Source organism: Vombatus ursinus, unplaced genomic scaffold (genome assembly GCF_900497805.2).
Source record: "Vombatus ursinus unplaced genomic scaffold, bare-nosed wombat genome assembly UNPS02009205.1, whole genome shotgun sequence".
Classification (NCBI taxonomy): Eukaryota; Metazoa; Chordata; class Mammalia; order Diprotodontia; family Vombatidae; genus Vombatus; species Vombatus ursinus.
In genome coordinates, this window is record NW_020948983.1 from 33191225 (window position 1) to 33205091 (window position 13867).

At 37.2% G+C, this 13867-nt stretch overlaps 1 protein-coding gene across 1 annotated transcript in view; it reads right to left on the reverse strand.

The window, feature by feature from the left end:
- Positions 1-13867, reverse strand: part of AGBL1 (ATP/GTP binding protein like 1) — an 868369-nt gene that overhangs the window by 740885 nt on the left and 113617 nt on the right. The window contains 3 exon segments of the mRNA XM_027851980.1: positions 1124-1240; positions 6342-6409; positions 8405-8570. Of these exon segments, the coding sequence (XP_027707781.1) occupies positions 1124-1240; positions 6342-6409; positions 8405-8570 (351 nt within the window).

The window sequence follows — 13867 nt, forward strand, 5'->3', positions numbered from 1 at the left end:
ACAAGTAACTATAAAAGCTCTGCTAAATGATCTAAAAAAATGAAATATGTTGAAACCTGGGCATTAGTAAGGAACTTAATCAACTCTTAGGCTCTGGACTAAATTCATGAATTAAGCCCAGATAGCTAAAGGATCACTCTATGACTAAGAACAGGGAAAAATCACATGTTCTAATACTTAGTTAAGGAGAAGGTTGCCTTAAGTAGGGTAGGTGGAGATAACTGCTTTCATATATCACACTGCTACCCCTACTTCATTTCTAATTTTCTGTAATTCCAACCACATCTCCTAGTATATTGCTGCTTCAGTGGCCACTCTGAGTAAAGGTATATGGTTCTTAGGGATGTTATAGCTGACTGTAGTAGTTAATAGGTCTAAAATAAAGTTCCATAAAGTCTCTAATAACTTCAGGGAATGGCTTAAATTCTTGGGCTGGGAGCACTTCTCCATCTAGTCAGGAATGAGTTGGCAACAACTGAGTCTCCATGTACTGGCCAAATTATGTTCAGGATGAGATGGAAAGATTCCATACTGGACCAGTTCCTGGCATTAAGTGACCCATTCTGTATTGATAAGAATTGGAAGGCAAGAATAGAAGTCGATAATCCTGATGGAATTTCGTAGATGAACTTGTAAAATGCTGCAACTACTACCATTTATTATAGACAATGGTCTGGCAAGAGTTTTCCAGAACAAAGAGATAAAAGGTACCTCAAGAAAACATCCAAATTGAATGACTGATTTACCCATAACCTTTGTTATTTTAATTATGGGATTAAGATCACCCCACACACCCCTTATAAATGATCAGTTGTATTGCCAGTGGCTAAAGGAATTGTGGGAGCTTGTCTCTATTCTCCATACTCAGAAGGGATTTCATATTTGTAATTTTTCCATCCTTTAAAATTGATCTTTCCAGAATTTCTACTTGCCACCTGGCTTTAGCTCAATAAAATGCCAGGAATCCCAGAAACAGATTGCTAATGATAATCAATAATCCCCATCTGGAACCTCTGTTTGACCTCCAGTGCTCTCTATATTATGATATATCACGGGCATGCAATGACACAGTAAGTAATGCTCCTCCCACCACACCCCACCCCCAACACTGACATAAACACACCTGGAAATTATGGGAGAGTTCAAGACACATTGCCTCATACTGTTTCAGCTCCTCTTCTCTCCAGCTGAGCACTGGTTTTGAGGTAAGCTTTTTCAAATCTGTTTCCAAGTCATCATCCTTTAAAAGTAAATGCAGAAGGTACAATCTAGGAAACCACCAGTATAGGTACTGGTACAAACTAGTTAAGTATTCTTGACAATTGCATAATTCTAATGCTGGAAAGTGTAAGATTGTATCTAGTCCCTATCCCCAGCCCTAGTAGGACCGTTAGGTTGTTGAGTTGTTTCAGTTCTGTCCAACTCTCCACGACCCCATTTTGGGGTTTTCTTGGCAAAGATAATGGAGTGGTTTGCCATTTCCTTACCCAACTCATTTTACAGATGAGGAAACTGAGGCAAATGGAGTTAAGTGACTTGCCCAGGGTTACACAGCTAGTAAGTGTCTGAGGTCACATTTGAATTCAGGTCCTGCTGGTTGACTCTAGGGCTTGTACTCTTCAGTGATACTAAACCTTGCATTTTCCCTCATAAATGTTTCATCTCTAATCCTTTAATTATAATGGAGGCTAGCCCCAGGATCCTTTTTATGTTTCCAATATTCCTAGTTCAAATTTTCCATTATATTTTTAATCAAAGGTGAGCAGGAAAATAATAATATAAAGTGAAGAGCTTGTATTTTTGATTAATTAACAAGAAAAAAGGAAATCCTTCTCAATGGTTGGGTAGTGGCTAGAGGGAGAGAGATAATTTGAAACTCAAAATTTTGAAATATGAATGTTAAAATAAATAAGTAAATGGGGTAAAGGAAAAAGAAAAAGGGAATCTTTGGGGTCTAATATATACCTCTAAATCTAAGAAATGGGCAAAACTAATATTTTGGAATAGGGTGAGAAAATCAGTACCCATTGCCTTTCCCCTGCTATCTTTTCTCCCTTCCTAACCTACTTGACTATTTTTTCTTTTTCTTTTTCTTTTCCCTAGTAAATTTTATGTAGACCACTATGAGGTTTTCCCAAAGATAATTTTATGGACAAGGAGATGGACATAGTAAAGACTTAACAGAAGCATGATATAGTGGCAAAAATGTCACACTTATAGTCAGATGATGTTTTGTAGATTGGCTTTGCCACCCTAATATCTTTTTGGCTTTGGCTAAATGACAACCTGTCTGGACTTCAGTTTTTTCATCTGTGAAAATTATCTGTATCCACTGCAAAGCTCATTAGTCTACCCTATTGTCCTCTACCCTTCTTAAAGATGACTTTATGGACAAGTGGCTAGGTAGTGGTTCTTAACCTTTTTGGGTGTGTCAAGGACACCTTTGGCAGAATAGTGAAGCCTATGGACACATTCTCAGAAGGTGAGTGGGAAGGAGGGAGAGAGCAAGAAACACAGGGAGGAAGGGAGAAAAGAAGGGAAGGATGAAAGGGGGAGGAAGGGAGGGAGGAAAGAAGGGGGAAGGAAGGAAAGATTTATTAAGCATTTACTGTGTGCCAGATACTCTTTACAAATATTATATCATTTGATTCTTACAACTCTGGAAGGTAGGTGCTATTATTCTCCCCATTTTACAGATAATGAAACTGATACAGAGAATAAGCAACTTGCCTAGTATTACAAAACTAGTTGAGCACTTGGACTCATTTCTCCCTGACTCTAAGCCCAGCACTCTATCTGCTGTGCCACCTAGCTGCTTCTAGAATATAAACTATTTTGTCATGTTGATGATAGCTCAGTGATGAAAGATTCTCTCTCTCTCTCTCTCTCTCTCTCTCTCTCTCTCTCTCTCTCTCCATAATGGGTAAAGAAACAGAAGGTGTTGGTAAGAATCTGAAGAGGAATAGTCAGACTGACTCAAAGTTACATTGAGCTCCTGTCAGACTGACCCAGAACAATAGAGGGTTGGCTCCAGAAAGGAAACTGAAATATATTGATCAATTCCAGGAGGGTTAGTTGTTCAAATAAAGAAAAAAAGGAAATAAAATTCAGAAGTGTGTAGAATATGATGCCTAGAACCTCTGAATGAAGACCCAAGTGGCAGATTGGATAGACCAAGTTCTTTTTGCCCACGAGAGGAAGACATGACAATAGAAAGCCAGAGTGACCGATGAGGATCCTTGAGCTCCACCTCCTGTGTTTAACTTAAATTGACCTGCGCTACATTAATGCATTAGTAAGCTGCTCTCACTTTCTTTGTTTGACTTGATACAAAACCTTACCACCTCTAGAATCTGGCAACTATACAGTGGTAAATACAGGTGCAGTTATGCAGATAGCCTCATTTTCCTGGGTAAAAGATATGCATCCTGCAGGTGGCAACAAAGTGAACCAAAGTTGTATACTTATACTCTTTTCTTCATTCAATTTTATTTTATTTTCAGTTCCAAATCATCTTACTCCCTCCTCCCTCCATTCACCCATTGAGGAGGCAAAAAAATTTACTAGTATATATATGTGTATATATATACACATATATGTGTGTGTGTATATATATATGTATATATATATGTATATATATATATAATCATGTAAAACAAATTTCCAAAATATCCATGTTGGGAGAAGAAAGAAAGAAAGAACATATGCTTCAATCTATGCTCAGTCTATTAGTTCTCTATCTCAAGGTAGATAGCTTGTTTCACCATGAGTCCTCTGAAATTGTGGTTGATCAGTGGTATATTTAAATTCTTATACTCCTCATGTATGAGTGAATGTATCTGCATGATTTGTATATTTTTTTATAAACACTGTAGTTAATGCCCTGAAGTAGTGGGATAATTTGTCTATATTCCTTGAAATATTCCTTGAAATCCTAAACCTAGGTTGGACAACCCTGAAGTAGATATCTAGTCGACCCCAACAAGCTGATGTATATAAATGAAAAAAAATTACTTTCTATAGTGCTTTATATTTGCAAAGCATTTTGTACATATTATCTCAGAAGGTTAAGTCAATAAAAAGAAAGTTTCAACTCTAGGAAATACCTTGTGGAGGAACAAAGAGTTAAAAATTGAAGGTGAAAGCAGCTTCTAATATTTCTTTAGGAGAGGAAGTTTAGGATCAGACCTGAATTTCCAAATAAATCCACGAGAGCCAATTTTACACGAAATGAAAAAACATATCACTACCTTTCCCCTAAAATAAAGAATTTAAAACAATTTTTAAAATGAGGATCAGCAATAAAGAATTGTCTCAGACCATGCCTACCTCAGCGACCAATTGGCATTAATTGGCATTAATGACTAATCTTGACACTAAACAGCACTTTCTGTCACATGTACACATTCAGAGAGGGCAGATAGGAGAAAAAGAAAAATGGATAGTTTTAACTACCTGCCAAACATATACAATTTCTGTCTGTACTTCTGTCTCTTTAGGACCTTGGTTCCCAACATGGTACTGCAGCCAACCTACACACACCATAAGGTACTAAATCACATTCCTAGACCACATGTACTTTCTGAGTGTACTACCTGACTTTCCACTTTCAAAGCACTACATAGATACAGGCTATTTATCTTTCCCAAGGAAAACAGATCAAAATGATTATCACTGCTTTCCAAGATATAAGGAAGTCAAGGCACAGAGCAGCCACACGAAGAGCCAGGTTTATTACTGTGATCAGAATTAAAATTGTCTTGGCTCCTTGTCATGCAGTCCATATTTCTCACAGTCACCTCCAAGGTGGTGAAGCTCGATTCCACTGAGAAAAACTTCTAGTCTTCTGACCCACTGCCTTACCTGGATGTACCCCACCCCAGAATAAATTTAGCTCTGATTTCTGGCATTCTTTCATTCATTGATTAAACAAATTAATCATCTGCTCTGTGGAGAGAACTGTGCAAGTAACTGAGGGAGAAACAAAGTTAAAGATAAGATACAGTTTCTGGCCTCTTGAAGTTTACAATTTAGTAGGGGGTTATGACAGAGGCAAACAACTACAAAAACTCTCATTTCTCTGGTGGTCATGCTCATGCATAGAAATCTCATCTGCTATTTTGCTTGGCACATGTTGATGAATAGCTTTTAGTCCCTGCACCAATTTGTCTTGCGTTTATTTCCCATCTGGTTTTTGTTTATTTTTTTTTTTGTTTCCCCTGCAGTTATCTGCAAAGCAGGAACTCAGGATTCCATCTGAAACATCCACTCTGCAGAATGCAACCATGCATTGATGCACTGCTTGTCCCTCCACATCAGATACAAGAGGAGAATGACACCCAGTGTCAAGCATTCAGTTCCCAAAGAGCAAGCAGGAGGCAAGGCAGGGAGTGGCATTGATGAATGGCTGTTGCAGCCCAGTGTTATTCAAATAATTCAGCACATACTCCATTGGCATGCACCGCCAAACCACAGTAAAGAACCAATTTGCTCCTGATGACTTCAGAAATGATTCTATTTATCAACAAAACCCTGAGAGTACTTGGGTGTCAATAGCAGTTTAAACCCAGTGTCGCTGTATGGAGGCGTTCCTCTAGACATCTGCCACAAGTGTTAGCCAGGTGAGTGATGGTTAAGATACATTTATAGAGAATTTATGGAAAAGTTCCTTGCAAGGATTTCATCAGGTTTTCCTCCTCGAGAATTTCATGAGGCAGTACTTGCTTCATTTCTTCATTTTGTAGGTGATACTATTAAGGCAGATTAAATGTATGGAGTTTGCCTGAGTCCATTCCCTGAGTTGAAAAACGAAAAACAATTGTACCTTGTACCTTCTGAGTTGCCAAATCTACAGGTAGCCCACTGTGGGACAATAGAGGGTAGATAATAAAGCAGAATGGCGTATTTAAGAACAATGGGTGCTGTTAGAAAAGGGTGACACTGAGTGCCAAGTTGATTTCACATCAGTCTTCTTTGCTTATGTTGGATATATTCATTTAACATGTAACATGTTAAATGTTAGTGCAAAACTAAATGTTAGCAAAATTAGCTTAAAAACTATGCTGTACTAAAGGACGTACTGGAGACTCAAGCCCTTGTTCTCTAGTCTGATAGAAGATTGGTACCATTGTGTTGGATGGCTTTTGTTTTTCCATTGTGACATTTCACCAGGCATTTCAAGGTATTTGAAAAATACCAATATTGCTTAGCTTTAGCCAACAGCACTAAGCTACCTTCTGTGATACAGCCTGTGACTTAGATGAGCAGAAATCCGATTTTTCTTGCAAAGACGTGCAAGAAACGAAAAGAGAATTGTTCAAACCAGAGATCAATGTACTTACTTCTTCCTTTGTTTCTTCAGAATCTGAGTCTTCATCCTCCTCTTCCTTACCGTCCTCTTCAAAATCATCTGCAGAGGGAAGAAGTAAAATGGGTAAATGATTTTTTCAACTCCCTCTGGATTTTGACTTTCATAGAATGTCAGTTAGCATTCTTTCTTCACATAGTTAAGCAATCTTTCTATAAATCTGCATTTCCCCATTTATATCCCAGCAACTGCACTGACCCTTATTTGTTTATGCACAAGTAGACACACTCAGCAACCTGAAAACAGGGCCTTTAACCAGTGCAAATCCAACAGATAAGAAATGAGCAAATCTCCATGTCATTGTCTGGGAAGAAGGTATGAGCGAGGACTAGCCCTTTACCGCTGTTCTTTTTGGCACTCTCACATCAAGGCCTCTGTACACTAACAGTTATGCCCCTTTGCAATGTACAATTGTTGCATTTGAATCACATGACCAAGTTTAATCCCTGGCTCTGCCTTTTATCACCTGCATGACCTTGGGTAAATCATTTAGCCATCCTGGACCTCATAAAATGAGAGAATTGGACTAGATGACATCTAAGATCTCCTCCAACTCTCTGTCCTAGAGAGCAAAACTATGAAATGTTCTCAAAACTTTAGAAATACTTAGGAAATCAAACTATAAAATGTTAAAGCAGGAAAGTCCCTTAAAAGTCACCTACTTCATCTTCCTTATTTTACAGATGAAAGGACTGAATAAGTTAGCAGACAGGATACAGGTAAACTATGTCTAAAATAATCTAAGGTAAAAGAGTTCCATGAAAGTTGGAATAGGGAAGAGTCACTGGAATCTTCTAACAATTAAATCAGAAATTTTCTAATAGAGTCATATATGGTAAAAAAAAAAAGGCTAATCTCTTAAAAGACAAATCATATTCACCTAGAAAGTCCACTTCAATTTAACCTCTTGGGTGATTTAATGTCACTACAAAACAGCATTGTAAGGTATTCTATCAGAGAAGTCAGAAGAGATTTCAAACCAGCTCAAATGGTTGTGTACAAATCCATATTCTTGGGTATACTTGAAATTTTTATGACTTTTCTAAGTAAGCAGAAAATAGTAACTAATAAAGAAAACTCAAAAGAGCTTTGAATTTTAACCCAAAATGTAGAAGAGTTTCAGATGGGTTGTGGTCTGCACCAGTGAGTGAAAGGGAAAGAGCCCATAACAATGAGATAACGTATCCATTAAAAATGCTTTTAAAAATAAATAGTCCCAAAAGGTCCCACATGTACAAAAATATTCATAGCAGCTCTTTTTGTGGTGACAAAGAATTGGAAATTGAGAGGATGCCCATCAATTGGGGAATGGCTCAGCAAGTTGTGATATATGAATGTGATGGAATACTATTGTGCTATAAGAAATGATGAACAGACTGACTTCGGAAAAACCTGGAAAGACTTGTATGGTCTGATGCTGAGTGAAGTGAGCAGAACCAAGAGAACGTTGTACACAATAACAGCCATGTTGTGTGATGATTAATATTGATAAACTTAACCCTTCCCAACAATACAAGGATCTAAGACATCTCCAGAGGCCTTGTGATGGAAAATGCTATCCACATCCAAAGAAAGAACTATGGAAGTTGAATTGCTATTTTTTCTTCTCTTCTGTTGAGTTTTGTTTCCTCTCTCTGATGGTTCCTCCTATTAGTTTTAATTTTTACTTACAACATCACTAATGTGAAAATATGTTTAATATGAATGTAAATGTACTGCCTATATCAGATTGTGCACTGTCTTGGGGAGGGTGGTGGGAAGGAAGGGGGAGAAAAATTTTAACCTCAAAAGCATATGGAAGTGATTGTTGATAAACCAAAAGAAATTAATAAAAAAAAAGAAAAAAGGAAAAAAAATTAATAGTCCCAGAACTGTCTTTACTTTGCCTATAGACTAAATTATCTTGACCAATGAAAAGAATTACTTGTTCCATCCTTCAGCTCTATCTCCCTGGACCAGAGAGCATACGTACTTTTACAGAAGAAAGATATTAACACACAGGAAAACTTGAATATCATCATTGTCCATTTAACTTACCTTCGTTTATAGTACCTGGTGGTCCAGAGCTCATGCTCCCAGGAACAGAAAAGGAATAGTAGCTACTCGCTGTAGACAAGGGCAATGAACATTTGGGGTAGCATTTCCTCAGGATCTGAATTACTATTGAGATGATGGCATCCATGCTTTGATTACCCAGGTATTTCTAGGTAAAAGCAATTTCATATTGATTAGAGAGCTTCTTATCAGTAGGGTTCCAATGGTTATGAAAGCATTCTGCTAAGAGTCTTGCACATTTGAAACACAATATAAATATGGAAAATAAACTCTGTTGTATAGCTGCATCTCTATTTTTCTGTTTTTTTCTGTATTATTAATAAGAATTTATTCTAAAAAAGATTTTAGTTATCCAGAGAGTGGGGGATGAGAAGACCTATGTTCCTTGTCCCCTTTGGGAATAAGTAGATGATTTGATAAAATTATTACTTTTTTTCCACCTGTCACTTGATCAAAGAAGAACAAGAAAATGACATATAAAGATAAAATGTAAATCAGGAAGTTAAAAAAAGCAAAAGCAAAAAAAAAACCCAAATAAATAAAATACCTCTTGTCAAAGCCCAGTGTGTTGATTCTAATGAATCTCATTGCAGGGCAAAGAAAATTTGTTTGGAAGATTGAACAAAGGAAAAGTATTTCCCTACATGTAACACTTTTGTGCTCCAGTCAAGTAACACAATTCCATTGCACTCATTACTTTTCATATAAAGTCTGAGATTTCCTGCTTCCACACCTTTGCTCACACTATTTCTTCTATTCTAAATGTCTCCTTTCCAACCTCTATCAAAATCCTATCATCATTCAAGGTCATGCTCATATGTCACTCTTCCATGAAGTCTTCCCTGATCCTGATGTCTCAGTTTTCTGAACATTTGTGGCTTTTGTTTATACCTTTCTTGTGACATTTATTTTTTTTCCTTATTTTATAGTTATTTATATATCTTTCTTATTTCCTCTGGCAAACTGTTAACTCCTTGAAGGTGGGGACTATGTTTTATTCAACTTAATCACTTCATACCATCCACTGATGTGCCCAAGCATAGTGCCTTACACACAATAGGTACTCTGTAAACATTGTTTGAATTAGTTCATACCTAGTCTGCTGTCAAAAGGATCAAAGCAGGGTGATGTCTTCTCCATAATTCCTGCAATGACATCTGAAAGTCTATGTATTGTAGTGTCACATAATATAACTGTGGTATATTTCCACAAAACCCAATCAGCACAAAGAAGAAAATGGATTGAGTTCTAGATACTACCCCTGCTGCCAAAAGGATTCTGGAATATGAAAGAAGTTGAGGGCTGAGTGGTTAGAAGGGGAGGGAAGAGTCAAACCACTTACAAAACCATAACATTTTATTCCAATGAAGAATACCAGTGAAACAAAATGGAACAAACCAGATGTCCTATTTCAACAGCCTTGGGGCAAATAGCAGGAAGCTCTCTTAGTGGTAAATGGATGAGATGAACAGTACACTGTTGTTTCCATCTCCAAGATGGGTCAAACATCCTCAGTTGCTTAATAAAAAGCCACACTGTAAAATGCTTTCAGGATCTTAGGACCTGGTCTGACTCAGAGTTCACCCCTATAAAGAGAGGGGTTCTCAAGATTCAATGGTATGAGTCTGGATTCTCTAGCAGCTCACAGAAACCCATTAGGCTGATGCTATAAGATTCTATAACAGGAGTCCTCATGAAAGCTTCAAGGTATTCCTTTCTATGTAAGGGATATTTATGAGAGTTTTCTTAAATTAGTATATAATAAACTGCAAAGGAACTACCTGAACAACATCAACAAAGCATAATGAAGTTTTTCTTTCTTTCTTTTTTTTTTTTGGTGAGGCAATTGGGGGTAAGTGACTTGCCTAGGGTCACACAGCTAGTAAGTGTCAAGTGTCTGAGACCAGATTTGAACTCAGGTCCTCCTGACTCCAAGGCTGGAGCTCTATCCACTGCACCACCCAGCTGCCCCCTATAATGAAGTTTTTCAATCAACCCAACGACTGCTGAGGGCCTATCCAATTCAAGGACAGAATAAGGAAGTACAAATCTTTGTACAATAAACAGAGCATATATGTGTGTGTGTGTATATATATATATGTAGGTATGTGTATGTGTATATATCTATATAGCTATTTTTTTTAAAAAATCTTTAATAATGAGGATGGTGGTTATATTTCCTCTGATATGAATGTCTTCTTTCAACTCAACAAAATTTTATTAAGGACATACTTTACTTTCAACACATATATACTTGACTTGGTTTGTGGTCATTTGTTTTATTTTGTTTTGTTGTTCCTAGACTGTAGTCTGCTTGAGGGTATAGACCATGTTTTACTGATCTTTTTAGCTCCCCCTCCCCACAGCCTAGCCTAGTGACTTGCACATTAGTAGACACTCAAAAAGCATTCATGGAATGAATTCATGACAATGAGGCTAGAAATTACTTAGAGAGAACATTACTGCCAGGAAAGTGTAAGATAGTAACTGGTACCCAGAAGAGGAGGAAACAAGTAGGTAATTAGATCAAGTTTTGCTGATAATTATATTTAATAATTGTATTAATTATATAGAATAATTATATTTACTTTTAATGCCTTTGGACTGAAGCCAAGAAAGGACTGCTTATGTTTACATAAATTATTAAAGGGGTTATACCAATTGCTAATCAAATATTCTAAATACTCAACAGGTACTTAGGAAATACCTGTTCAGGAAATAGGAAAGCAACTATTTCATAATTAGAGGATTTCAGACCTACCTTAGAGATCTTCTATCATAGCTGGATTATGGGATCTTAGTTTTAGGTTTGAAAGCAGCCTTAGAGGTCATGTAGTCCAACTTCCTCATGGTAATGGATGAGGAAACAGACTAAGAGGAGCTGTGCCACCCAGTTACTGTCCATCACAATGGCTGTAGCAGATATATAATCCTCCCACTAGAACTTGATCCTATTGAAAAGACTACTGCTCTGTATACATGTTGCTCAATGAAACAATGAATAGGCTACCATCCTCTCCATTATAATATCTGTCCTCTAAAGAAACAATGGTAGCAGTGATTTACAAGAATTTTCTACAATTTATAGTTCTTTCTTTGGGCCTTGTTAGAGATACTTGTTCAGAATGAGGAATCTTCTTTCTGACTATTTTAAACTATTTTCTAATTTTAACTTTGACCCCTTTCCCCAGAACAATGGCTCAACCACATCCTAGTAGCATTTCTCTCCTGCTTTTCTTTTAGGTGCCCTAATATAATTTAACACAAAGCAATTTTTTTTAAATCAAACCATTCTCCATCTTCTTTTCATGCCCATGAGCTCCAAAAGTCTAACTGAATTCCTAGGCTGCAAAAATACATTTGGCACTTTTCTTTATACTACAGTCTATTTCCATGGTGCCAAATATGCAGCCTGCAGCAACACTCCCAAGTAGCCCAAACCAGATGAAAATGTAATTGGGAGATATTTTACAAAATAATTAAAAATATACTAGAACACAGAAAATGTTAATATGTGGTTTTCTAAGTCAATATATGGCCTTTAGGGATCTTTATGTATGATTTAGTGGCCCTAGTTTCTATTGAATTTGACATCACTGGCCTGTTTTATCTAAGTGAGAATGTGCCACCTCAAAATAATGAAGCAAGGTCATCCAGAGTGATGGAGTCTGATAGTAATAGTCACAGCTTGGAAACCAGAGATGAGAGACTTCAAGTAAACGTAAGTGACCCTTTGAATTTTTCAGTCACACTAAGGCCTATAGTTATTATACCATCAACAATGCCAATAGTCTTCATATAAATATAATTCAATTAACCAGATGGTGTCAGCAGTCTGGTAGAATAGCATCATGTATGTGAGCATATCCGTAACCTCTTATGTGTATAATTGTCAGACCACAGTGGCATGGGGCCCTTCAGTGCTTGCTACATCTCTACCACTGGAGGAGAGAAAATCTAATTTCTATCCAGGAGGAGCACCTCTTCAAATAGAAAAGTGTCATCATCAAGGGGTGAGAGGAGGTCAGATGTCAGACCTATCAAGCTTCACAGTGTCCCTTTTGATAGTTCTCCTGTGGTATATTATTACTTACACACACACAAACACACACACACACACACACACACACACACACACCTTTAAAGCTATTATTTTTATTTCACCAAAAAATAAAGATATCATTTTTATTCTGTCTCTGAGCTTTGAAGAGATTAGTGTTTTCACTTCTCACATGTGCTTCTAGATAGAAGTTGTATAGTGTGCCATATCCTGTTTCTTTCACCAAAGATGAACCCAATATTTGCGCTTTGTGGAAGGTGCGCACTAGGCTTGAGTTTGAAGCCATACCAACCATGGCTATGACACAGGACTGGAGAAATTTGTCAAAGCCAGGTTCTTGCTACTAGAGAGTGCTAATGTAATGCAGCCCTTGTTCAAATTCTGCCTCTGTTCCATATCGTAACTAAAAAGGGGGGGAGGGATTTGTGGGTAAATTAGCTTAATTGAATGGTCAGAGATCATCTTCCTAAGAGACTGTCCTAAAGGATGAATCTTTTCCTGTTTTCTTTTGACCTTCCCTCCATCCTTTGTCCTCATCTTGATTCCATCTTTATCTTCCCCCAATTTTCTCAGAATCACATGTGCACAATTTTAGATTCTGTATCTGTTTCCTTTCTTTCACCTTTGATTGTTTTCTGACAGTGAACATAGATGATCCAACAGAATAAACAGCGTGCAGCTGAAGTGTGCAGTCCGAAGAAACCCACGAGCTGTTAGTCATCAACAATGATGGAAATATTCCAAGGGGGACTGGAGTAGTTAGAACCTTGGGACACCACATACTAACAAAATGCAAGGTGGCCTGCGAAAATCCAGAGGACTACTTCATCGAGTGAAACATAATGGAAAATACAGCAATCACGTGACAGAGGGAAATTATGGTAGCAGTAGCGATTGATAAAACAAAGAAGCAATAGCAGGCAGAGAATTATTTATGGTTTCATAGTATTATATTACTGTAAGGGTGGATTTTTTTAAGGGAGAATTCCCATAAGAGTCTATGTTTGGAAGATAATACTCTCTTTAGCTCCTTCATAATCTTGGGTGTATACAGGCAAAAATTAAAATGAAGGGAGTGAAGGGCCCCCAGAGAAGAGCAAACAAATTGATGAGGGATGTGGAAAGACTGACTAATTAGGAAACATAAGTGAAGCAAAACAAGTTTTTATATTTTTTTTTGATACATGTTATGACCAGAGAAGACATGAACAACAGGCTGAAAATATTCAAGAGGTCCAAAAACCACAGATGGAGGTTTAAAACTTAATAATCTTAGAGATATTTAAATGAAGTTAAGAAATGCTAAAGTACCAGCTGATGAGACATTTTCCCTAATCCAGAAAGAAAGAAAAAGAGGAAGGAAGGAAGGAAGGAAGGAAGGAAGG